The 24216-nt window shown below is 43.9% G+C and overlaps 1 protein-coding gene across 3 annotated transcripts in view; it reads left to right on the top strand.

The window, feature by feature from the left end:
• large2 (LARGE xylosyl- and glucuronyltransferase 2) overlaps nucleotides 1-11460 on the top strand; it is a 101406-nt gene extending 89946 nt beyond the window's left edge. For 2 of the 3 annotated variants that reach the window (XM_084337226.1, XM_084337227.1), the window contains 11 exons: nucleotides 2570-2693; nucleotides 5356-5527; nucleotides 5640-5744; nucleotides 6021-6133; nucleotides 6257-6382; nucleotides 6493-6648; nucleotides 7089-7252; nucleotides 8552-8830; nucleotides 9524-9670; nucleotides 9835-10030; nucleotides 10819-11460. In XM_084337226.1, coding sequence (XP_084193352.1) covers nucleotides 2570-2693; nucleotides 5356-5527; nucleotides 5640-5744; nucleotides 6021-6133; nucleotides 6257-6382; nucleotides 6493-6648; nucleotides 7089-7252; nucleotides 8552-8830; nucleotides 9524-9670; nucleotides 9835-10030; nucleotides 10819-11016 — 1780 coding nt within the window. In that variant the 3' untranslated portion in view covers nucleotides 11017-11460. The remainder of the gene's footprint in view (nucleotides 1-2569; nucleotides 2694-5355; nucleotides 5528-5639; nucleotides 5745-6020; nucleotides 6134-6256; nucleotides 6383-6492; nucleotides 6649-7088; nucleotides 7253-8551; nucleotides 8831-9523; nucleotides 9671-9834; nucleotides 10031-10818) is intronic. The other variant, XM_084337228.1, reaches the window with a different exon arrangement.
• Nucleotides 11461-24216: the final 12756 nt, after the last annotated feature.

Raw genomic sequence — 24216 nt, 5'->3', positions numbered from 1 at the left:
GGCAAGATTGTTTATATGCTACTTAAATGTAAATTTCTCATCAAGCCAGATGCCAAGATATTTGTATTCTGTAACTTTTTCGGTGTCAGACCCACAGTCAATGTATGCAAATCATTGTAAACAATATCTCTAGCCCTATGACAACATCATGAGTTGTTTTGCTTGCATTGATTATGGGGCCCCACATATTTATTATCAAACAAATGATCAGCATCAGCTAAATGTTTGTTAAAGGTTGAACAGATCACCTGAACTCATTCAGTCATTCATATCGTCACTGATTGTGATTCCTGATTGTGTTGTGGAAGGTTATAAATAAAACATAGAACAAGGTCTGCACACTGTAGCTTCCTTATATTCAATTTATTCTCACATCCACAAGTGACATTACTGCTCTTCTTCAGACTTAAACATGTATTCAAGGGGGCGTCCCTGTGGCGCACCACGATAGGACGAGTACCGTGTGATTGCAACGTCCTGGGTTCAAATCCGGCCCAGGACATTTGTTGCATGTCCTCCCCCTTCTCTCTACCTGGTTTCCTGTATCTCACTGTCCTGTCCCCAAAAGCAGAAATGCCATATAAAAAAAAAAACATGTATACAAAGTCTCCATCCATCATAGACCATTATGCCCCGGTCACATGATACAGGTATAATACCACCTTTTTGCCACTAATACGAACAGGTTATACATATTAAATGCAGACACATTTTAAGAAAATATATACATATGGTACAGAGAATTATAGAAAATACCTTCGAAGCACAATAGAATTACATCAGGCCAGTAACCTTCATACTTTCAATATGGCTAGATCTAAAAAGAGACGCCTTTATATTCTAAAATGAGGTCCCTAACATTTAGAAACAGGAGAAACACAACAAAAATCATAGTGAACAGCACAGACAACCAAAGGTCGGCATCACAATCATCCATCATCACAAGAATGGTCTGATACTAAAATCCTCATTCAAACCTCTTGGTGTGAGAGTACCCAGTGTCCAGAACACTTCTGGACAATGTCACCTCCTGGGGTATTTGATACCTTCGATGCCAATGTACCTGAGAGTGGATATGCTGTGTTGGAGGTTATAAATAAGCACTGATTGCACATTTTGGCAATTCAGAGAGTACATTCATTTCTGTTCATCAAGCTGAGTTACAGTGCAGCCAGAAAGTGATATCAGCGTTGAATTGTGCTTAATGCCTTGGGTGGTTAAACCTTCACGTTTTAACCTTGCAACTGTAAAAACATTATTCATACTCTGGGCTCAGGTCTCATACTCTGGTCTTTGAGATGTTTCTATGGCCATGCTGCGTTCAGTTAGACTACACATAGTCAAGGCTTTTCTAATTTATTTTTAACCATACCATTTAACCATATTCTGCTGCTGTGAAGTTTCTGTTTAGTGGCAAATAACATTCTCTTTAATTTTGGGTTTATTGGGGCTCAGGGCTATCTCACAGCAGATTAGGGCACTTTTTAGTGGTCACTGGATTTTAAATGTTGATAGCATTTGATAGTTAACATAACAGTGCATTTGGACCATAGAAAGAGCACAGTGCCATTAGTGCATAATTTATGCTTTTTGCATGGATGGCCCCATGGGTATCAAACCTTGAACCTAGTTTTTGTGTGCTCCAATTATTCTCTGCATGCATTATTTGGTGTTATTGTGTCATTAGGTGTGTAACATTTTAAGTGATTTGATTGAATTCTGATTACACAATCTTACATGTTGACAATGTTGACCATCTTACATTTGGTTCAATTCAATTGATTCATTTTGATATTATTTAGTGTTAGGAACTAAAATGTGCCACGACTGATTCAGTCATCAATAACTGAATATATGCAATTCAAATCTGAATCCAAACTCTAAAACACAGAATAATGTTTATAAACTAATCATATAAAATAAACACACATAAATACAGATTAATTGAAGTTCCAATGTTACAGATCAAAGCAGTTTGATTTTAACGTACATTATTCTATTTTTACACGCCTATTTGCAATGGAAACCCCTGTCCCACTGTTAAATGCTATTGGTTCCGGGGCTTATTGGAAATATTGGAGCCATATTTTAATTAGGATATAAATTACTAATGTAATTAGTGCTCATGTTTTTTTCCTCTCAGATCTTTCACAGTCATGTTGAAGGTCCCAGAGGAGCTGACTTTGTTCAGACCTAGATGGTTTTACATTTTGCGTGTGTGTGTGTGTGTGTGTGTGTGTGTGTGGTGTAATGTAGATTCTGAGTGTTTGTTTTCCTGACACGTGTATCAATTTAGCCATTGGAAGTTAACTGTCAGGGCCCAGGTCTAATAAAAGCTGTGTGATAGATAAGTCCTCTCTAGTTGGCAGCAACAGCAGAGATACATCTTCATTATGTAGTTATAGGCCATGTGCTTAGGAATGATTTCATGTCTGGTCAATTTATTTTTGTGAACTGTGAATAGTGTTGGAATAAGATAGCAACCTTGCTGAATCCCTCGATCCTTAATAAAATATTATGTCTCTCACTCTCTCTCTCACACACACATTATCTCTGTTCTGTTTCCCAGGAGAAACCCACTTCATTTCCACTTCATCACTGACACAGTAGCCAATCGTATCCTGAGTTCTCTGTTCCAGTCATGGATGGTTCCGTCCGTGCAGGTCAGCTTCTACGATGCGGATGAACTTAAGGTAAAGCGGCCCTCAAGCGCTCTCCATTCTAACATTGCTCCCTGTGCTGCTTGTTTCTCGAGCACCTCTTTATATTCCATTAGCAATAAAGCATCTCCTCTTCTATTCCTTATAACTCAAGTCGATATAAAGACTCTGAAGTCAAAGTCGTTAAAAGTCAAATACAACATTTACCACGTCAAAGGGAAAACAGTCACTGATGTCTAAATCAGCTGTGAGCAGCGGTACAGCCCTCGCCAGACAGTTTTCACCACGGCGCTGTCCTCCACTTAATCTGTCACAGAGATAACAACGTGTTTTACTACACTGGTTATCTCAGCTCACTGCTCTCAGCCAAAGGTGTCTAAAATTACATCGATTGCATATCAGTTGTCCTGCATTTGGATATTGGCTAATCTCCTCAAATACATAATGTACTTGGTTCATGGTATTATAGTACTCTAGACTTGTCTTGGTCTCCAGACCAGTGTTAACAGCACAATGTGAGAATCTCTGTCTTGTCATGTCAGAATGCACTGCATTTTTATTTGTTTTTTATTCAGTCTCGTCTCGGCCTTGAACAATGAGGACTCTGAAATTGATCAGCCGAGTACACTACTACACTGTCCTCATTATCAACACCTCTGTGCAAAATCGGGAGTTATTTATTTTTTTACTCTAATTGGATGATCCATATTGATATCTGCTTTCGGCAGAAATCACAGTTTTGAATCCAAAATAGGTAATTTGTCACAGGGGATTTCCATCATGTGGCCCGAGGAGAGAGAAAAAAGAGAGCATGGGGGGAGGGGGGGTAGAGAGAGAGAAAGATCTTCCCATTCATTCTCTATCTTGTTTGTTGCCTTTGATGACAGTGAGAGCTGCACATGAGAGCCAACCAGATGTTGCTCTTCGCAGATTGTCACACTCACTAGACAATGGGATTGTTTACACACACCAGCATGGAATAACAACACAGAGTATCGCTCAACTTTAACGTAGCGAATAGGTCCAAGTGACGGATCAAACATCGGAATTCGGCACGACAGAATAAAGGATAGATTGATGACGGTGTTACAGGTGGTCCAGTAGCTGGCCGGCTAACGTTAAGTTCACGTTGACGCTTGTCAAGTTATGCATCTGCACACTCATCATGTCAGAGAGATAATAATGGCAAAAGATATTTATGAAAACGCAAGTATGAAGAAGAGGGACCTGTGCCACCGCCCCTTTGAATCTCATTGGTTCATTTCTACACTTGTTCCTGTGCTGGTCCAAGCTGAGGCCCAAGTCCTGCATGATCACTTGTTCCTGTGCTGGTCCAAGCTGAGGCCCAAGTCCTGCATGATCACTTGTTCCTGTGCTGGTCCAAGCTGAGGCCCAAGTCCTGCATGATCACTTGTTCCTGTGCTGGTCCAAGCTGAGGCCCAAGTCCTGCATGATCACTTGTTCCTGTGCTGGTCCAAGCTGAGGCCCAAGTCCTGCATGATCACTTGTTCCTGTGCTGGTCCAAGCTGAGGCCCAAGTCCTGCATGATCACTTGTTCCTGTGCTGGTCCAAGCTGAGGCCCAAGTCCTGCATGATCACTTGTTCCTGTGCTGGTCCAAGCTGAGGCCCAAGTCCTGCATGATCACTTGTTCCTGTGCTGGTCCAAGCTGAGGCCCAAGTCCTGCATGATCACTTGTTCCTGTGCTGGTCCAAGCTGAGGCCCAAGTCCTGCATGATCACTTGTTCCTGTGCTGGTCCAAGCTGAGGCCCAAGTCCTGCATGATCACTTGTTCCTGTGCTGGTCCAAGCTGAGGCCCAAGTCCTGCATGATCACTTGGTTTTAAATAACTGAACAGTCTCTGCATAATATCACATCAGCTGTTCATCTTGCAATACATAGCGTAGTCTTTTCATGCTGAGATGCCTCCCTATCCCTAACTTGGAAATGTGATGCTCTCCTATAGCGGCTGGCATTGAGGGAACTGGCATACAATTTAGTGTGTGTGTGCATGTGTGTGCATGTGTACACCTGCACATGTGTGTGTGTGTGTGTCCTGTGTCAGTGTCCGTGCCAGTATAGATGCGAGCAGCAGCCAGATCCTCTGTCAGCAGCTTCCTCAGAGACCAACCTGTCCACCCTTCCTCCTCCTCCTCCTCCTCCTCCTCCTCCTCCTCCTCCTCCTCCTCCTCCTCCTCCTCACAGAGTGACTGGCTCCAGCTCTGTCTCATCATCACAATCCCATCCTTCACAGTCTTAGCAGAAACAATAGCCCTTTGTGCTCTCAAATGTCTCGACCTGGTGGAAAAGCCCTCTCACATTCCATTCACATCCAGCAGAATGGGAAGAAAAACATCCCCGCATCTAAGCTGATTATATGTGCAGATGATACACTTGTGTAGATCCAATTATGCCGAATCAAGAGAATTAATTAACAAATGCTATTTGCCCATTCATAGAGAAAAATACATGCCAAAAGCATGGTGCTTCATAATGTAGTGATGCTGGATTAATGTGGTGAAGAGAGATTTTGCTACACAATATATTGGACAAATACAAAATATAAAAAAAAATAAAAATCAGCGCTGATGTTGTTTGCACTTGATCTATCTATATATCATACTATACATTAAGCTATGTTAGCAAACAATACATAACAAACAATGATTTAATTCCCTGTACCTTCTTCTCTTTCAGTCGGAGGTGTCGTGGATACCCAATAAGCACTACTCAGGTATTTACGGCCTGATGAAGCTGACCCTAACCAAAGCCTTGCCCTCCGACCTGTCAAAGGTCATCGTCCTGGACACAGACATCACCTTCGCCACTGACATTGCTGAGCTCTGGGGTATCTTCAGGAAGTTCACTGGTATGACCTCTCGGTTCAGCCAAGAGCTAAATCAAAGTGTGACCACTTCATGGAGAATTGCTAACTGACTGACTGACTGACTGACTTTTTGTTGCTTGCTTTTTGTCATCAGACAAGCAGGTGATAGGGCTGGTGGAGAACCAGAGTGACTGGTACCTGGGGAACCTTTGGAAGAATCACAAGCCATGGCCTGCCCTGGGACGAGGCTTCAACACAGGTGAGATTTGGCACCTAGCAGAAACGGAGACAAAACGTGCTATAGATGTGAAGCATTCATCACGCCTTCCAGGCTCTTTGATTGAACACAAAGTGCCATGCATGTGAGACACCACTAAAGGTAGAGTGGCTAAATGTGAGTGGATGACTACCCAAAAAAAAAAAAAAAACGCCATGAGAAGATAATATAGTCAACCACTGAGCCAATGTTTTCTGTATGAATGGGAGACGCAAAAATAATGTCAGGCTTGTATATGATGTTTGCGGTTTGGTGCAGGTGTCATTCTGTTCTACGTGGAGCGTCTTCGGCGAATGGGCTGGGAGCAGATGTGGCGGCTTACTGCAGAGAGAGAGCTAATGAGCATGCTCAGTACGTCACTGGCTGACCAGGTCAGTGCCACATCAATGCCACCAGGGGGCGCTGTCTGCTTCATTACATTGTATTGTGCAATACGCTGTCTGGTTATTACTGGCTGGGGCAACGGTTTGTAATCCACTGTTTGTTGCCTGCAGGACATCTTCAATGCCTTCATAAAGCAGAATCCAGTCCTAGTGCACCAACTACCTTGCTTCTGGAACGTCCAGCTATCTGACCACACGCGTTCCGAACAGTGTTACACAGAGGTGTCTGACCTCAAGGTAGACTCACAATACGTACACAGAATACAGCTAAACATCATGACCTATGAAGTGTGGATCTGACGGCGAGACTGTACTTTTTACTGTACTTTCTGAATACTCTGTTTAAGGTGATCCACTGGAACTCTCCTAAGAAGCTGCGTGTCAAGAACAAACATGTGGAGTTCTTCAGGAATCTGTACCTGACCTTCCTGGAGTACGACGGGAACCTGTTGAGGCGAGAGCTGTTTGGCTGCCCCAGCCAGGCCACCACAGAGAGTGTACGGGTAGGGAACTACTGTTGAATTTACTCCAAGAGGGGAGTGATTAACACTGTCCAAATTTTTTTTTCTCCACTTGAAATGTAAACCAAAGGGCAATTTCAGTAGCCGGTTGAAGATATTTCCATGTAGCAGCTAGCATGTAACTAGCATCAGTAATCTGGAAAAACAAAGGCTACATTTTATCAATTGATTATTATGTAGGCTACATTTTAGTACTCACATTTTGTTTAATTGTTGACACAAAAATAAAATTTTGTGGAACGCGTTTTATTTCCTGATTGATTGTGCTCATGCCACTCTCAATATTAAGTCAAGGGGCAATGATTTCTAATAGCCGGTCGTTCTTAAAATTCAGTCAATCTTTTATAGCGGAGGATTGCATGGCTTTCACTGTCATCACTGGGCTGTTTTCTGATGCTTTGCAGTTGTTCTCTTCCTCTCAGTTGCAGACTGCCCTGGAGGACCTGGATGAAGACGACCAATGTTACGATTTCCGCCGAGAGCGGGTCACAGTGCACCGTGTGCACCTCTACTTCCTGCAGTATGAGTACACGCCCACTGATGATGACAATGATGTCACACTGGTCGCCCAGCTCTCTATGGACAGGTAGTTCTAGCACATCACTCCCCAATTTAGTCGTTATGCCAATTTCCTCCTCGTCGTTGCACTACTGCTACTGTTGTTCTGGGAGGGTGTAGACTACCACATGCCTCCTCCAATACATGTGGAGTTGCCAGCCGCTTCTTTTCACCTAACAGCGAGGAGTTTCACTGAGAGTGCATAACGCGCACAGAGGTTTGCGCTATGTCCCCCACATCCGCTCCCTGCTGAACAGGCGCCCCGGCCGACCAGTAGGAGTCGCTATTGCAACGACCCACCCGCAAACACTGCCAATTGTGTTCGTAGGGACAACTGACAAAGCCGAATCTCTGTGGTTCTCTGCGGTGGTAGGCTTAGACCTCGTGCTTAGACCTCTACACCAGTGGTTCCCAAAGTGGGGTAGGGGTTGCGAGCAGCCACGGGGGGTGGGGGAGGGGGGGAATCACAAGATGATTTCCAGAATGTATTGATTTCATAGAATGTGTGAAATAGGCCTATAATAATAATAATAATAGCTATAGCTATAAGTCGGAATATGCATGGGGATAAACTGGCTCCTTGTGAGTCGTGACATAGAATCAGTGCTGCTCTCGAACGGCACAATTATCAGCTTATTGACAGAGTGAAGAAAGTAAAATATGTTATCAAGCGACCGAACTTTAAAGAAAGTGTTTCAGTCCAAGCCGCTGGCTGAGTTCTGGATATCAGTTGAGGGGGAATACGCACAGCTATCCAATGCTGCAATGGATGTATTGATGCCATTTGGATCTACCTACCTATGCGAAAAAACATTCTCTCTGCACAGAGTTATATATAAAAAATAAGTACAGATCACGTCTGAATGTGGAGGATGATCTCCGAGTCGTTGTCTCCAAAATTAAACCCAGACTGGACTTGTTGTGCTCCAAGCATAGTAGCCCATCCATCTCATTAGGTGCGTTGAACATTAGCCTACTAAATTAAACAAGCTATATGTATACATTTTATGGTTGTTTGATTATTGTGTTATTTTGTGTAGTTATTGTGCGTGTTAAAAGCCTCCAATGCTTATTAGTGCATGTGCGTGTGAACGTTTGCATGTTTCAACCACCTACTATAATAGTGGGGGTTGCGGCTCTCTGACACCGTTATTTCGGGGGTCGCAAACTTTAGGAACCCCTGCTCTACACTACCCAGCCGCCTGGCCATCACCATCTCAAATGATCCATTCTTCTTGGCTTCATCCATTCTTTCTTCATTCTGCCCCTAGCCTCCATATCTCCAATAAATAATGCATTCATATATCTCCATCTCCCCACACGGCAGGTTGCAAATGTTGGAAGCCATCTGTAAGCACTGGGAGGGGCCCATCAGCCTGGCTCTCTACATGTCAGACGCCGAAGCCCAGCAGTTCCTGCGCTACGCCCAGGCCTCCGAGGTTCTCAAGAACCGCAAGAATGTTGGCTATCACATTGTCTACAAGGAAGGCCAATTCTACCCGGTGAACCTGGTGAGGAATGTGGCCCTGAGGAACGCCAACACACCATACGTTTTCCTGGCAGATGTCGACTTTCTGCCCATGTATGGTCTCTATGAATACCTCAGGTAAGGGCAGTGCATTGATACCAGTAGAGTCTGAGTTCCCTCTAAATGTGAACAATTATTATGCATGTATATATCCATATTTGTCTGAATATACCTGCATAAAACCCCTCTATATACACCTGCATATAACCCATAGCTCTGTATGATAGCATGTACAATAATGCTGTATATATATATATATTCTCACTATATATATATATATATATATATATATATATATATATATATATATATATATATATATATATATATATATATATATATATCCACACCTGTCTGTACTTACCTGCACATAATCCTTTTACATATCTGTAGATACTAGATCTATATTTGTATATATCATTCTCTTACTAGTTACACTGCTGGCCAGTATGACTACTACCATGCTGTCTCTTTACCTGTATCACTGTACATATTGTACTACATACATCTGTAGATGATGTGCTGTACACTCAGTAGTACTAATTTGTATATTTTGTACCCGGTTTAATCACCTTTACATTGTATATCGCTGTTGCACTTTACTGTTACATTTGCCAAACTTATTTTTGTTGTGCTGTACTTGTGCTGTATAATGACAATACATTTCAATCTAATCTTGAATCTAATCTACTGTATTTGTTTTAGTTTCCATCGTGGGTATAGTTTATGTAAATGGTTGTTCACTACTGGTTTTGTGTTTGCTCTGTGCAGAAAGTCTGTGGTGCAGTTGGACATGGCTCACACCAAGAAGGCTCTAGTGGTCCCGGCTTTTGAGACACTTCGTTACCGCCTGTCCTTCCCCAAGTCCAAAGCTGAGCTGCTCTCCATGCTGGACATGGGGACCCTCTACACCTTCAGGTGCCCGCACCATGGCCACGACTTAGGGAAACAGTCTGTTAATAATGAGTAAATATTAACGAATGATGATGGAACAATAGGCTGTTAGACTGTTCTAACTAAGTGAAGTTTAGTCATCAGGTTTTTCTTATTTGTCATGCTATTCTGTTCCTCTATATTTCAAGGTATCATGTCTGGACTAAGGGCCATGCTCCGACCGACTACGCCAAGTGGCGAACAGCCACCACACCCTACAAGGTGGAGTGGGAGTCGGACTTTGAGCCCTACGTTGTGGTTAGACGGGACTGTCCGGAGTACGACCAGCGCTTTGTGGGCTTTGGCTGGAATAAGGTGTCCCATATAATGGAGCTGGATGCACAGGTATAGTCTACAGTATATAGCAAGTATAGTTTGCTGCTTATTAATCAGGGAACAGAAAAGCCTTGTTGAACTTCCCCTTTACAACATCGTGATGTGAGGCGGCTAGGTGGTGTAGTGGGCAAGGGAGATCGCGCTGTGCAGGTGAAAAGATGCGACGGCTGCTTCCTCGAGTACCGGCGGGGACACGTGATGTGGGAGGCATGGCCCAACAGAGTTCGAGACAGGGGAGGGTAGAATTGGACGATACGAAATTGGGATGGGAGAAAAATAGAAAATGGGAGAAAAAAGTAGATAAATAAAAAATAAAAAATCGTGATGCAAATTCTAATTTGTGATGTAATGATTGGATTGACTTTGCCTTTAGTAGTCATATTTAGTGGAGGCACCAGTGGCTCAGGAGGTAGAGCTGTTGTCTGGTAATCAGAAGGTTCCCGGTTCGATTCCAGCTCCTCCTGGGCAGCGTGTCGAAGTGTCCTTGAGCAAGACACTTAACCCCTAACCCTAACTGCTCCCATTGAGCAGGTTGGCACCTTGCATGGTTGCCTCCGCCATCGGTGTGTGAATGCGTGAGTGAATGGGTGAATGTGAGGTTGTAAAGCGCTTTCGATAAAAGCGCTGTATAAATGTATTACATTAATTTACCATTTAACTTTTAGTTACAATAAAATATTATTCTAATGAAATATAGGTCAACTTCATTACATGCACTTTGCAAAGCGTGAGCCTTTTCCTGGCATTCCCATGTAGCACATGTTAACACTGTCTTGTTTTCCTTTTTTATCCCTCAGGAATATGACTTCATGGTCCTCCCCAATGCTTTTGTTATCCACATGCCCCACGCTCCTAGCTTTGACATCTCGAAGTTCCGTTCCAGCCCTGGATACCGCAACTGCCTGGCCACCCTCAAGGACGAGTTCCATCAGGACCTGTCCAGAAAGTATGGCTCTGCTGCTCTGAAGTACCTCACCGCCCAGAGGAACATCTAAACTGCCTGGCCACCCTCAAGGATGAGTTCCATCAAGACCTGTCCAGAAAATATGGCTCTGCTGCTCGGAAGTACCTCACCGCCCAGAGGGACATCTAAACTAAGACTGGGCCAGCAGGCCTCTTACAATCGTCCATCAACCCCCCGTGCTCCCTGAGGGCCTATAGGGAGGTACGGGAAGACTGCTCAGCCTCAGGCAAAGGCCAGTGTGTGAATATGATGGTTAAGCTTTACAAGCCTTATGCACAGTCTTGAGGCGGGGTGCCATGTGGTAATTCTCCGCTGGACTACTCCACTTAAATTGAGACCATTGTGGAAGGAATTTAGATAATAAAACCAAACAGGGCGGACATGCAATGGATGATATACCAAACAACAGACTCACTGGCCGGAGCGTCTGTCAAAAAGGATGAATGTTCAGTGCGGATACTGACTGACTAATTGCTGGCTTTAAAGCTGGGGGGGGGGGGGGGGGGGGAACTACCATATTATCATGATTTGTTCTGACAATCAGGGCTTTTTCCAGAAGAAACACTTTGAACCAGTCTGTCCACATGGACAGGTATCTGGACCTTGAGCCCAAGGAAAGGAACAATTGGCATCGCTTTCTGGTAGGGAAAATCTGAATTAGAAGCAAAGAATCTTCCAAGGGAATATATTTGAATCCGACTTGTTGAGGCCAGTCAAACTGGAGAAGCATCTAAGCCTTATCATTTTCCATGATATTTAATAAGATATTTAATGATATTTAGATTTTTCTCAATGTAAATGATTATCAATGAATAACAAACAATGGCATATCAAATGTTTTGATTACAATGTTACATGAAAATGAAATCTTTTTCTTTCTACCGGTATAATTTTCTGAGCCCTTTAGAAGGAAGTACATTGTGTCCCAATTTTAATTATTCAGGAAGATTTTCTGTGGAATAGAGGGAAATGGTGTGTGTGTGTGTGTGTGTGTGTGTGTGTGTGTGTGTGTGTGTGTGTGTGTGTGTGTGTGTGTGTGTGTGTGTGTGTGTGTGTGTGTGTGTGTGTGTGTGTGTGTGTGTGTGTGTGTGTGTGTGTGCAGTAAGTGTGCACTTTGACTGATCCAGCTGTAAGGCATGTATTTAACATGCTTATCGCTTGACCTCGTGTCATAGTGTTTTTGTTCCTCCCATGGCTACATTGATGACATGTATATTTGCTTGCATCTGACAAATTGCACTACATGTTTATGTTTTGCCATTAGACAACAGAGAGATTAAATCAAATGACTCATTCATCAGGGGGTGGGGGGTTTGGACTCTATGAATTACAAAGGGTATATAATTTCTTATCGGGACCATAATCCATGACCAATGTAGAAACGATATGGTTATCTTGTTACTGAATTCTCTCTGTTAATAGTTATTTTAAAAACACTACTGTACTTCTGTGAAGGACAAGAGCATTGTTTGTGCCATAATGTCCATAATGTGTCTGATACACTGGATTTATGTGCCATCTACTCGTAACCCCCCCCCCCCTCTTTTTATTTACTTTATCCACCTTCCCCAAGCATTTGTTTTCTTAAACCATCGATAAATTCCTCGCTTTCTCTTCTTTTACCCCAGTTTGCCTCGGTTGTCTCACACCAGTCACTGCCTTTTAACCTCCTCTCTCTCTCTTTCCTGTTGGACGGAAGACCAGTAAAGAATGATTTCAAACTAACTTTATATCCACACAGAGCAAAAGGAACCAGGAAGGCTACCGATCACCAAATGATGGGGTTGGATTAAAGGGGAACATTGCCCTCATTAAGAATTTAAATATGTTATTTTCATGGTCTAGGAAAATTAAATAAATATTTGTGAATATATGTGGCCAAAGCCATGAAAAAGAGAAGTAAACTACGTTTAAGATACTTTAACTTGTGATGTCATCAGGTATAATGTACTGTATGGAGCAACTCCAGACTTTATATCTGATGACGTCACAAATTAGAATTGTAGCACTCTTAGATAGATTTTGGATTTGGGAGTGTTCATGTTCACTAATATTTTTCAACAGTTTTAGACCATAGGAATAACATGGATTACCTTTTTTGGTGATGCTCCCCTTTAATGTAAAACTAATTTTATTAGCATTGGACTCCCTGATACGTGCAAGTACATGCCATCTTACCATGGAATGGGCAGGAGTTGCCATAGTGATTGTGCCACAAAGAGCCCCTCCCTATCCCTTTCATCCACACCTACCCCATTGACATGATTGATTGCAGTAAATGCTAGTGCCTTTGCTGTATTGTGAAACTGGATATTGATTAGGGGTGGGAATCTTAAGTCACCTCACAATTCAATTAGATTACGATTCTGAGAGCTACGATTCGATTATAAAATGATTATCGATGCATCTCAATTTCTGATTTAAAGGAATATATATTTTCTCCCCCTTTTCTCCCAATTGTGACATGTCCAAATACCCCGTACTATCCTAAGTCCCCTTGTCAATAAAATAAATACAAACTATCAGGTGAATTAACTCTCTTACAGTTTTTGTAACAAAAGAGTCACGTAATATAAACAGCTGCCCATTTTCCAACAAATAACAGCTTTTCAATTAGTGATTTCTTTGTAGTGCATATCAAAGCATCAAAATAAAAAGCAGCTCCAATATATATATACACTTTCAATAGAACATGTGATAAAATAATACAATTATGCAGAAAAACAATTAAATGGACAATGCATGGAAGTGCAACATGTGCTTAGCTGGCGAATGCTGGGATTTCAAGATTCTAAGAACAAGCTGGTCTACATGCCCATGTCAATGTGCTTCGCTGTGCTGTAACTATCTCCTGCAGTGTGAAGACACTGGTGCTTGGGATGCCCAGATATCTTTTGGACAACTGGGGCAGGAAGAGAAACATCAACTCATGGACGCACCACCAGCTTAGAGGGGTAGAGCTTTACATGACCTTTTCCTTCTCAACTCTGTCACAGGCCATCTCGGGCTGAACTCTACCTTCTGTGAAGGTCTGTCCCCAGCAGATTCATTCAAGCAAAGATTAAGCCCTTATTTGGGGAGCAGAAGGGGCGCTGGTGTTGCTCCTCTATGATCTTGGGCCGTGGCGTGTCTTCTTCTCGACCTCACTGAGTCGTCACGATCTGCTGTAGGTAAACACAATAAGAAAAACAGCTAAATACAACAGCTATCACAATCTTTCACTCATCACAACATTCAAGTTATTTGAACAAAAACCGACTTCCTCTAATCCATATCAATAATTATCCTATAATACTCTAACTTTTTATTCGTTTTATCATGCTACTTTAATAAATTTATACATTTCTTCTATTTTTAATCCAAAACATTTTAATTATTATTATCATCATCATTATATCAACTGTTATTTATGGATTTTGAAGTTGTTTTAAGCCCATATTTAGCATTTGAATATGAATTCTAACATAAAAACATGGTGGAATGGTGATGCACTGCAGCCTCAGCAGTCACTCTTTTGGTGTCCAGTCTCTTGACAGTGCCTTGATGCAGGGGGTCAAGAGCAGAGGCTGTATGAACAGTGGATGCTGGTGTACCTTACGTGGAGGTCCTCTTAGAAGGCATGCTTTAACTTTGGTGAGACTCTCCGATGCTGTCTGTCCCGTTCTGGATGAGTTGGGCACGCAAAGGAGCAGTCAGACCCTGTTCGGGTCGGGTTCTTCTGACATGAGAGTGATGGCAGGTTTCATTGGCTTTAAGGCCTTAATAGCATTCTCTGCATTTAACACATCTGCTTTGCTTAGAGTGCAGAGGCCGGCCTCCTCTGCTCGCCAGAGGAGAAGCAAGATCGCACAGGTAGCAGGTTGTTGCACTAGGAACCTGTCTACCATCTCATAAGCACTGTTCCACCTGGTACTGACATCTGTTTTCAGCCTGTGGCATGGTAGACCATAGGTAGCTTCTGCTTCTCCTCAAAGAGGTGATTTGCAGTGCAGGTGCTGCGATGGAAAAACCTGTTAATCCCGTCTGATCCTCCCCAGTAGCCTTGACACACTTGGCAGCTTGAGCGCACGCTGAGAGGTGGGACATAGCATCTGACATGTGAGAATTTAACCATCTGAGCAGCAACCACCGTTGTCAGTCACCAAACCTAAATCTTCTTCTGCTAGTTTTTACAACAGCTAAGCCATATGGGCACCCGTGTGACTTTCATACATGGCTTTTGTTTGTAGCACATGTGACTAGCTGCCAGTCATCGCTAATGTAATGCGCAGTCACGGGTACATATGAGTCTGTGGCAACGGACGTCCACAAATCACAGCTTATTACCACTCGACACGCGTTACTCCAATGACTCCATTATTTTAGTTTTGGTGTGGCCGCAGAGCGTCTGTATGACTGTGAAGTATCGCCTGTTCGGGATACTGTACCTTGGCTCCAAGGTATGTAATATAAAATGAAATCCTTCATTTTCCACTACTGAACAAGTCTTTTGTGATGAAACTTGCTATGGACTTAGTGATCTTTTTGGCCTTATTAAGAGTTCCGTGCCAGCTTCGTCACGCGTACCTGTCCCAGGGTTCTCCAGTTAGCCGCTACAGGTTGTTGGTTTCGCATATTCGTTGTGTTGCTGAAGTATTTAATATTTGTGTGACACATCTTGCAAATTGTGTACGTCTTGTCTATCTTTCATCCCATCCTTTTCATAAAACCCAAAGTGTGGCCAAACAGCAGCTTTTCAAAAACTGACAGTGATTTAATTTCTCTCCTTGCTTGCTCAGCCATTTCGTCACGGAAACATAAAACACAATGTACGTTGTATGTGACATTAGTCATCACTTCAAACTCCGGTCTTAAAATAATGTTTATATTTTTCTAATGCATTTTATGATGTCTGATTGTTGTATTTTTTGTATGTTTTCTGAATAAAATAAATGTAATTAAAGTGGCAGTCCGTTGAGAATAATTACGTTCGAAAGAATCGATTATGACGTTTTCTGCATCGATCCAGAATCGTTCAAGAACAATTTGCGATGTATCTAAGAATGGATTTCTCCCCCACACCCCTAATATTGATTGTACTGTTGTACATAGCAACAGGGCCTGGGGATAGGCAGGCACTCTATTATTGTTAAGTCAAACCAATCGTATTTTTCTATGTAAGTGCTTTAAATAAATTTGCCCTTTTTTATCATTTGGTCTGGGTTTTTTGTTTCTCTACGAGACATTGGATCACGGTATTTGGCAGAAGAACGACATCCTATAGTATGAAACATGGCTACCCAGTCAGCAGCCTCTCAAGGAAGCATAAAACACACACAGATACACACAGTATATCTGTACATACTGTCTGGCATACCGTATTAACCATGATTTGAACCTATTTTCACCTATAATGGCCTAAACCACCTGCTCTGTCTAGGCTTACTGTGATATCAGGGAATGCTATAAGCCAGGGGTGGCCAACCAGTCAGAGAGCCACAAAAATTACTGTGGTACCGCAAAGAGCCACACCATATATACCAGCATTTCTCAACCTTTTTTTCAGTCACGGCACCCCTTATAGGTACTTAAAATCCCAAGGCACCCCAGTCTAAAATAAGAAGAAAAAAAGTTATTGTCCATTAAATATACATTTAAAGTGAATTTATTTAAATGTAATTTATTAAAAACAGTTGTACATCTGACACCATCTTTTTCAGTTGGTCATTTTCTGGAGACAAGATTTCAACAACATCGGTGATGCATTTCTTTATAAACTCGCTTCGTTGTATGACTTTTTAGCACGAGCCCCTTAAGCCCGTCATAAATAGATCAATACAGTCCGTATTAATTAATGTTGCTTTTTTTTTTCACGTTATAACATAAAGGTTTCATAACGTGATAACTTCTTGTTTTAACATAAAGCGTTTCATGTTATAACGTGATAACTTCTTGTTATAACAAAGGTTTCACGTTATAACGTGATAACTTCTTGTTTTAACATAAAACGTTTCACGTTATAACGTGATAACTTCTTATCACGTTATAACATAAAGGTTTCACGTTATAACGTGATAACTTCTTGTTTTAACATAAAATGTTTCACGTTATAACATAAAGGTTTCACCTTATAATGTGATAACTTCTTGTTTTAAGTTAAAACAAGAAGTTATCACGTTATAACAAGAAAACCTTTATGTTATAACAAGAAGTTATTAGGTTATAACGTGAAACGTTTTATGTTAAAACAAGAAGTTATCACGTTATAACATGAAACCTTTATGTTATAACGTGATACGGATTTTTTTTTTCTGGTGTGGCAGCAATACGCTTCCGTAGATAACACAGTGTATAACGTTTTATATATAGTTAACCCCAAGCATACCCCACATTTAGCATAAAACACCTGACGATTGCATACCCAAAGTAATTTGCGATTTATTATACTGTATACTTATAGCACACAGTTTGTTGCATTAATGGAATTATAAAACAACAAAAAGAAAATATTTGACATTTTATTGCTGTTTTTACCTGTTATAACAAAAGAAAACCTCAAACTCTTATGAAGAGGAGAAAAAAGACTGGCATGTGTAGACTTACTTTTAAATAAAACACAGAAGAGGAGACAAACACTGGTGTCTGTAGACCGACTTTGAAATAAAACCCTGAACTATGCAGGTACTGTATATTTGAGTCCTTCCCTTATTTGTGGAACATTTATAAAATAAAAAGTAGTCCACTTTGAAAAAAGACTACCATGTGTATGTAATGGATATGTACCGATAGTGTGACCAGAGACGTGGCTGGCTCGGTAGCGGTACATAGAAGTAAAAAAACTCACTCCCCAGGGAGCTCCAGTAGCTCACCGCGTACCTCGAACGCTATTTCGGCGTCGGGGACAACCGTGCGCGTCACGGATCTGGGGTAGCGAGTTCGACTCCCGGACAAGCCGTACTTTCTCAGAGTGTCTTTCCCCCCATCTGTACCCCCATTCAACCTGTTTCTGTCGGTCATACTTGACCAGAGAAAAAGCGATAAACGCAAAAAGAACCAACAGACTGGTCAAAGTTTAAAAAAAAAAAACTCACTCCCCTGATCCTCAGAGACAGGATAGACATGCTTAGTTAGAAGGGAATTCCTTCCTAGCGCAAAGGTCTGTGGTGTCGCTCGCGGTGCGGGAGACCGGGGTTCGAATCCCACTCAAGGCATCGAAGTGCCTTGGGTGGAGTGGAGTGAGTTTAGGGGGGGTGAATGTAACGGATATGTACCGCGATAGTGTGACCAGAGACGTGGCTGGCTCGGTAGCGGTACATAGAAGTAAAACTCACTCCCCTGATCCTCAGAGACAGGATAGACATGGTTAGTTAGTGGGGAATTCCTTTCTTGGCAGAGTGGTCTGTGTTGCTGGCCCCGGTGCGGACGCCCGGGGTTCGACTCCCACTCTAGGTATGGTCGAAGTCTTTGGCAGGTACAGTGTTGTACCGGCTACAGTGGTGCCGTTTGACCCGGATGCCTGAGTGGTGTGAGTTTAGGGGGGGTGAATGTAACGGATATGTACTGCGATAGTGTGACTATGGTACATAGAAGTAAAACTCACTCCCCTGAGGCATCCATACTGAGCGCTTAGAGAGAATATCCTTTCTTGGCACAGCGGTCTGTGTTGCTGGCCCCGGTGCGGACGCCCGGGGTTCGACTCCCACTCAAGGCATGGTCGAAGTGTTTGGTACAGCGTTGTACCGGCTACATGTAGACCTACTTTGAAATAAAACACAGAAGAGGAGAAACAACACTGGCATCTGTAGACCTACTTTGAAATAAAACACAAAACTATGGACCTCTATTTGAGTCATTCCCTTATTTGTGGAATTTTTTTTAAATAAAAAGTACATTTTTTGTTGTTGGCAAATTTCTCACCACATATTAGGCAGGTACTGTAAGCCTGCATCGTTAGTCGTGAAAGCAAACCCTATTTTCCTCGGACTTTCCCTTTTTTTTTTATCCATGGTTACAGTAGCTTACTGGGGGGTCACACGATTAGTGTGACGTATATTTTAGTTGATGAATTATTTTAGTTGACGAAGGTTTTTGCTGCCCTGTTACGGGCGCCTGGTGGTACTAAATCCAGATTGAACTCCCGATCCATAGATGTATGACTTGGCCATAATAAGGTCATTTATTAAGGTCAGCTAAATGACAAAAATGTAATGTAATGTCATTTATAGGCCTGATATTCTATATTCTATATTCATATTTCAAATTGCATGGGTCCAGATGGCAAAATTCAGTAGTGTATCTACAAAAAAAACTGTAAATCATCTGTCCTTTATTCATTTGCTTAGATTTTGTGTACACTTGATCTCAAGAAGGTGCTGAATGAGCACGTCTGGTCAATGTTAGCATGGTGTTATTCACCGAATCACCGCCAAAGATGAAAAAAATATATTATAATAATAATAATAATAATTGTGGAACTTGTGGTGAAATGGCACTGGAGATTTGAAGCTTTGAAATATCCCAATGATGTCTGGCATATCAGACAGAATGGCTTACCATTACGTTTGACAAATAAAAATGTACTCTCCCACTCTAAAAATGTCCTGTGATTGTCTTCATATTTTTGCTTCGCTGTGCATTTCTTCCCAGCCATTCTTTAGCTAAGTGTGCATTTGTCGTAAGAGAGCATGACCTGCGCAAAGCAAAAGATTTTCATTTATTTTGTTACCCAGGTGATTTGCTACTGTATATGATTGGTTTGAAGTGGTTCTCACTCGACATCCTCGCGACCCTAGCATTGGTTCAAACCAATCATATGATTTTATGACAAATCTGCAATAAATTAAGAAATACACATCGAAACTAGAGAAAGAGAGAGAGAAACGTTCTTATGGAATGAATGAATACTTTTTTAATACTTGGAGTCAGCACTACAGTTAGATTTCATATAATAAAATCATAACCAAGAGGCTGAGATACTTACTTTTTTTTGCTGCTGGTAGACTATCACCGTATGAATCGGATGACCCATCACGTGTCGGCATGACCCTTCCAGAAGCTTTGTGGTCCGGCTTTGAACTTTCCATAAATGTGTCTCCATAATCCCTTTAGTTAGATCCAGCACTGAATGTATCTTGTGATTATTTTTATAAATTTTCGACGACAACAACTGACTATTTCCTGGTTGACGACGTGAATCTGCGAACCGCAGGTTGGCCACCCATGCTATAAGCTATAAATATAATATAGTCTGCGTGTTACAATCATGTTACACCACAATTGTTAAAATATTGCATTTACATAATTGGATCACCTATATTATTCACACATGCATGCACGCACGCACGCACACACACACACACACAGACACACACACACACACGCATTCACAAAAGAGCAAAAGTGTAATGGTTCCTGGAAATTTAATTGTCTCTCATAGATGTATTGTTTAGAAAATGGGCAACCAGGCAGGTTCCTGAGTGCAGAAACTGTGAAGACAAGCATTTTCTTTATATCCTCTTTCATGACCTATATTTACCAAAAAAACAACAGAGGCTTATTGTGATAATAATCTCCAAAGAATAGAAAAGCCTTCATGGTTGCATGGCCTTCCAATGCTCACCTTAGCTCTCAATTAAAATGTTTCTATGTGGAAGAGCCAATAGAGAGCCACTTGTCTCGTCAACTGGCAGACAAGTGAATTATTCCAAGTGAATTAACGAGGCGTTAGCCACACCTGGAGTGTGTCATGGAAAGAGGAGGTGTCCCAGGTGTGCTCTATTGGCTTGGGATTGATTTTGGTTTTTGGTAGAGGACTTTGGTCAGAGAAGACCTGGTTTTGTGTTCATGCTTTTGTACGTACTTTGGTTGTGTTTAATAAAAGACTGTGTGTCTGTCATTCAAGCCTTTCTCTGCCTCTTCCTCTCACATTGGTGGCCCATATGGGGACAGTTGTTTGAGGCTTTTTGTCTGTCCATGTTGGTTTGTGCACTGGCCCTGGCTACAGGAGGATAACTTTTATCAGTGGCTGGCTGAGGTCGGCGGCTGGGGTATCATGGTTGACTGGAGGGAGGAGGATTGGGATCCTGGCTAGGGGGAGAAAAGCCAGACACAGAGGCAGTGGGTATCGGGACCGCACAGAGGCAGGCGTCATGCCGCTGTGATCCAACAGCTGTGCCACCGGTTCCTGGAAGCAGCAGGGAGAGAGTGTCCAGCCTCTGCAGTGCTGGGGTTCTGGCCAACTGCAGCTCTGAAACAGCAGACTGGGGTTCTGGCCAACTGCAGCTCTGAAACAGCAGACTGGGGTTCTGTCCAACTGCAGCTCTGAGACAGCAGACTGGGGTTCTGTCCAACTGCAGCTCTGAGACAGCAGACTGGGGTTCTGGCCAACTGCAGCTCTGAGACAGCAGACTGGGGTTCTGGCCAACTGCAGCTCTGAGACAGCAGACTGGGGTTCTGGCCAACTGCAGCTCTGAGACAGCAGACTGGGGTTCTGTCCAACTGCAGCTCTGAGACAGCAGACTGGGGTTCTGTCCAACTGCAGCTCTGAGACAGCAGACTGGGGTTCTGGCCAACTGCAGCTCTGAGACAGCAGACTGGGGTTCTGGCCAACTGCAGCTCTGAGACAGCAGACTCCGACTCCAGCCTCAGTGGCCCAGCAGCTCCAGCAGTCATCACCAGCAGGGCCGTCACCATCACAGCCAGATCTAGGGCCCCGCCTAGTTCCAGCTCCACGATGGCAGATTCTGGCCCCTATAACCTGTCCCTCAGAAGCCTAGGAGGTTGAAGCTCCAGCCCCAGCAGCCCAGGGTGAGACTCAAGCCCCTACACTGCCTACAGTCTGCACCCCATCTCCAGTGAGCCCAGAAGCCTGCATGCTGGCCCTCGCTGTCTGGGACCTTCCTGTTGCAGCCTAGGTGGTTGCTACTCCAGTCCCTGCAGCCTGCACTCCAGCGCCAGTGGGCCTAGAAGCCTGCGCGAGGGCTCTGCTCCAGCCAATGCAGCCCAGGATGGCCCTGCTCCAGCCAATGCAGCCCAGGAGGTCGCTGGCCCAGGCTCTGCAGTCTGCAGTTCAGCCCCAGGTCTGTCCTTCTCACCCAGCAACCCTGGGCCTACCTCCCAGCCCCAGTCCTGTTTCTGGCGTTTGCCCTTTGTACCCCCCTGGGTCCTCTGTTCCTGCAGGCCGGGGGCCCTATTGCCTAGCTCCTATTTGGGTCCCTGCAGTGGCCCCGAAGTCACACATCCACATCCAATTCTACTTCTACAGTAAATAAAGTATTAATCTGTATTTCACTTGTAAAGCTAAAATCTTGTAGTGAGAAAGTAGCATGTGTTCTGCCCAGACCAGCCATCTCATTTGGTCAAATACTAGTGAACATTCTTAACACATTCATGGCCATTGGAATGTGGCTGGAACGCCAGCTTTCCATTACAAACTTTCACTGTGCATCACGTTGTTTGTAGAGCTAAATCTATATTTTATATTATAGCTATGTGTAGCAGGGTGGATTATCCCTGCTTCGTGGGAACGGTTGCTGGCAGTCACGAGGTAGCTGGACACAGTAGAGCTCCGTCTGACTGCACCTTCGTCTTTGGGCCGGGAGCGTCGACTGGAGGCTGGTAGTGTGAGTGGATGGGGCCCGGGATTTACCAACCTGGTCTGGTAATCTGGTCTTCCTGCCCTGCAGCAGGGCGGTCAGCAGTACTCCCCAACACGCCCCCACTTCCCCCAGTTGCTCCTTAAACCCTCCCACACCTAGTGACTGAATTGTAAATAAGATCCTGGTGAGCCGTTTTTCCTGTTCCCACGCCCGTGCACCACCTAACTGTCTGACGAGCGTCACCCTAGCCTGGGCGGACCAGTGGACGACGGTGGGTGCACTCATTGACTCTGGTGCTGATGGGAGTTTCCTGGACGTTGAGTTTGCCACCCGGGCCAACATTCCACTTGAGGACCTCGAGAGGCCCTTGGAGGTTTTCGCGCTGGATCATCACCGCCTGGCTGACATCACTCAACGCACCTGTCCTGTCCTCCTCACCGTTGCTGGTAACCACGTTGAGAGACTCCAGTTTTTTATTACCAGATCCCCTCTTGTCCCAGTAGTCCTGGGTCGGCCCTGGCTCGCGCTGCATGAGCCCCACATCGCCTGGTCCTCCGGCACCATCAGGGGGTGGAGCTCCTCCTGTCATGCCCAGTGTCTTCAGGCGACGTCCAGTCCTTCGCCCTGGGGTTCCCCTTGTGTCCCTGTCTCCAGCCCCCTCACCGGGCCCCTGTCTCCGTCTCCGGCCCCCCTCGCCGGTTCCCTGTCCCTGTCTCCAGCCCCCCTCACCGGGTCCCTGTCCCCGTCTCCAGCCCCCCTCACCGGTCCTCTGTCCCCGTCCCCGGTCCCCCTTTCCGGGCCTCTGTCTCTGTCCCCCTCTCCAGTGCCCCTGATCACCGGCTTCCTTCGGTCCAATCCGGGCAAGCCGAGGCGGGGTAGGTCGCCGGGTGGCTCGCGTGGAGGGGGGGGTACTGTGAGGATTGGCTCATTGCCGCCACACGCTTCTAGGTCAATTACCAATTGCCGTCACGCACCTGTCGTTTGTTTGTAATCAGCGCTCCAGAGCCCTTCATATACTCGGGTCTTTCTGTCAATCGTGGTCGGGTCATTTTGGATTACCACTGCTGCTGCCTGTTCCCCCCGTTGTTGTACCTCGTCTGTTTTTCTTCAGGACGTCTATGGAAGTCGCCGCTGTTGTGTTTCTCTATCATCCGTTGGAGCTGTGCCTCGTTGCCCGCTTTGCGCTTTGGTGAGTTTTTGGAACGAACCTTTTGGATTCTCTGTTTTCTGTGTGTTTGGATAACACTGAAGATTTGCCGTTTTTGTTTTGTACTGGACTCAGCTAAACTTGTGTGTTGGTAACACTGAAGATTAAGTCACGTGTGATTGTACTGGGCTCAGCTAAACTTGTGTGTTGGTAACACTGAAGATCAAGTCACATGTGATTATACTGGACTCAGCTAAGGAGGACTGGACTGCCTCTGTATTCCGTTGGCTTGTTTATTGACCACTCTCTCTCTCTCTCCGTTCCTTCCCGAGTTGGATCCTGGAGTAGCTGCAGAGCCGCAGAGGCAGTGGCGCTACGCTGCTTCACCATCTCAATACCGGGACGATCTGCAGAGCCGCAGACAACTCTGCCAAGAACATTCTCCCCTTTGTTGTTCTTATTGTTATTTCGCTCATTCCTGTTTCAGAAATAAATACGCCCTAGTCTT

The sequence above is a fragment of the Notolepis coatsorum genome, assembly GCF_963971535.1.
Source record: "Notolepis coatsorum genome assembly, chromosome: 20".
In the NCBI taxonomy this organism is placed as follows: domain Eukaryota; kingdom Metazoa; phylum Chordata; class Actinopteri; order Aulopiformes; family Paralepididae; genus Notolepis; species Notolepis coatsorum.
Note: the sequence above shows the minus strand (reverse complement) of the source record. Positions and strands in the feature narration are given on the sequence as shown.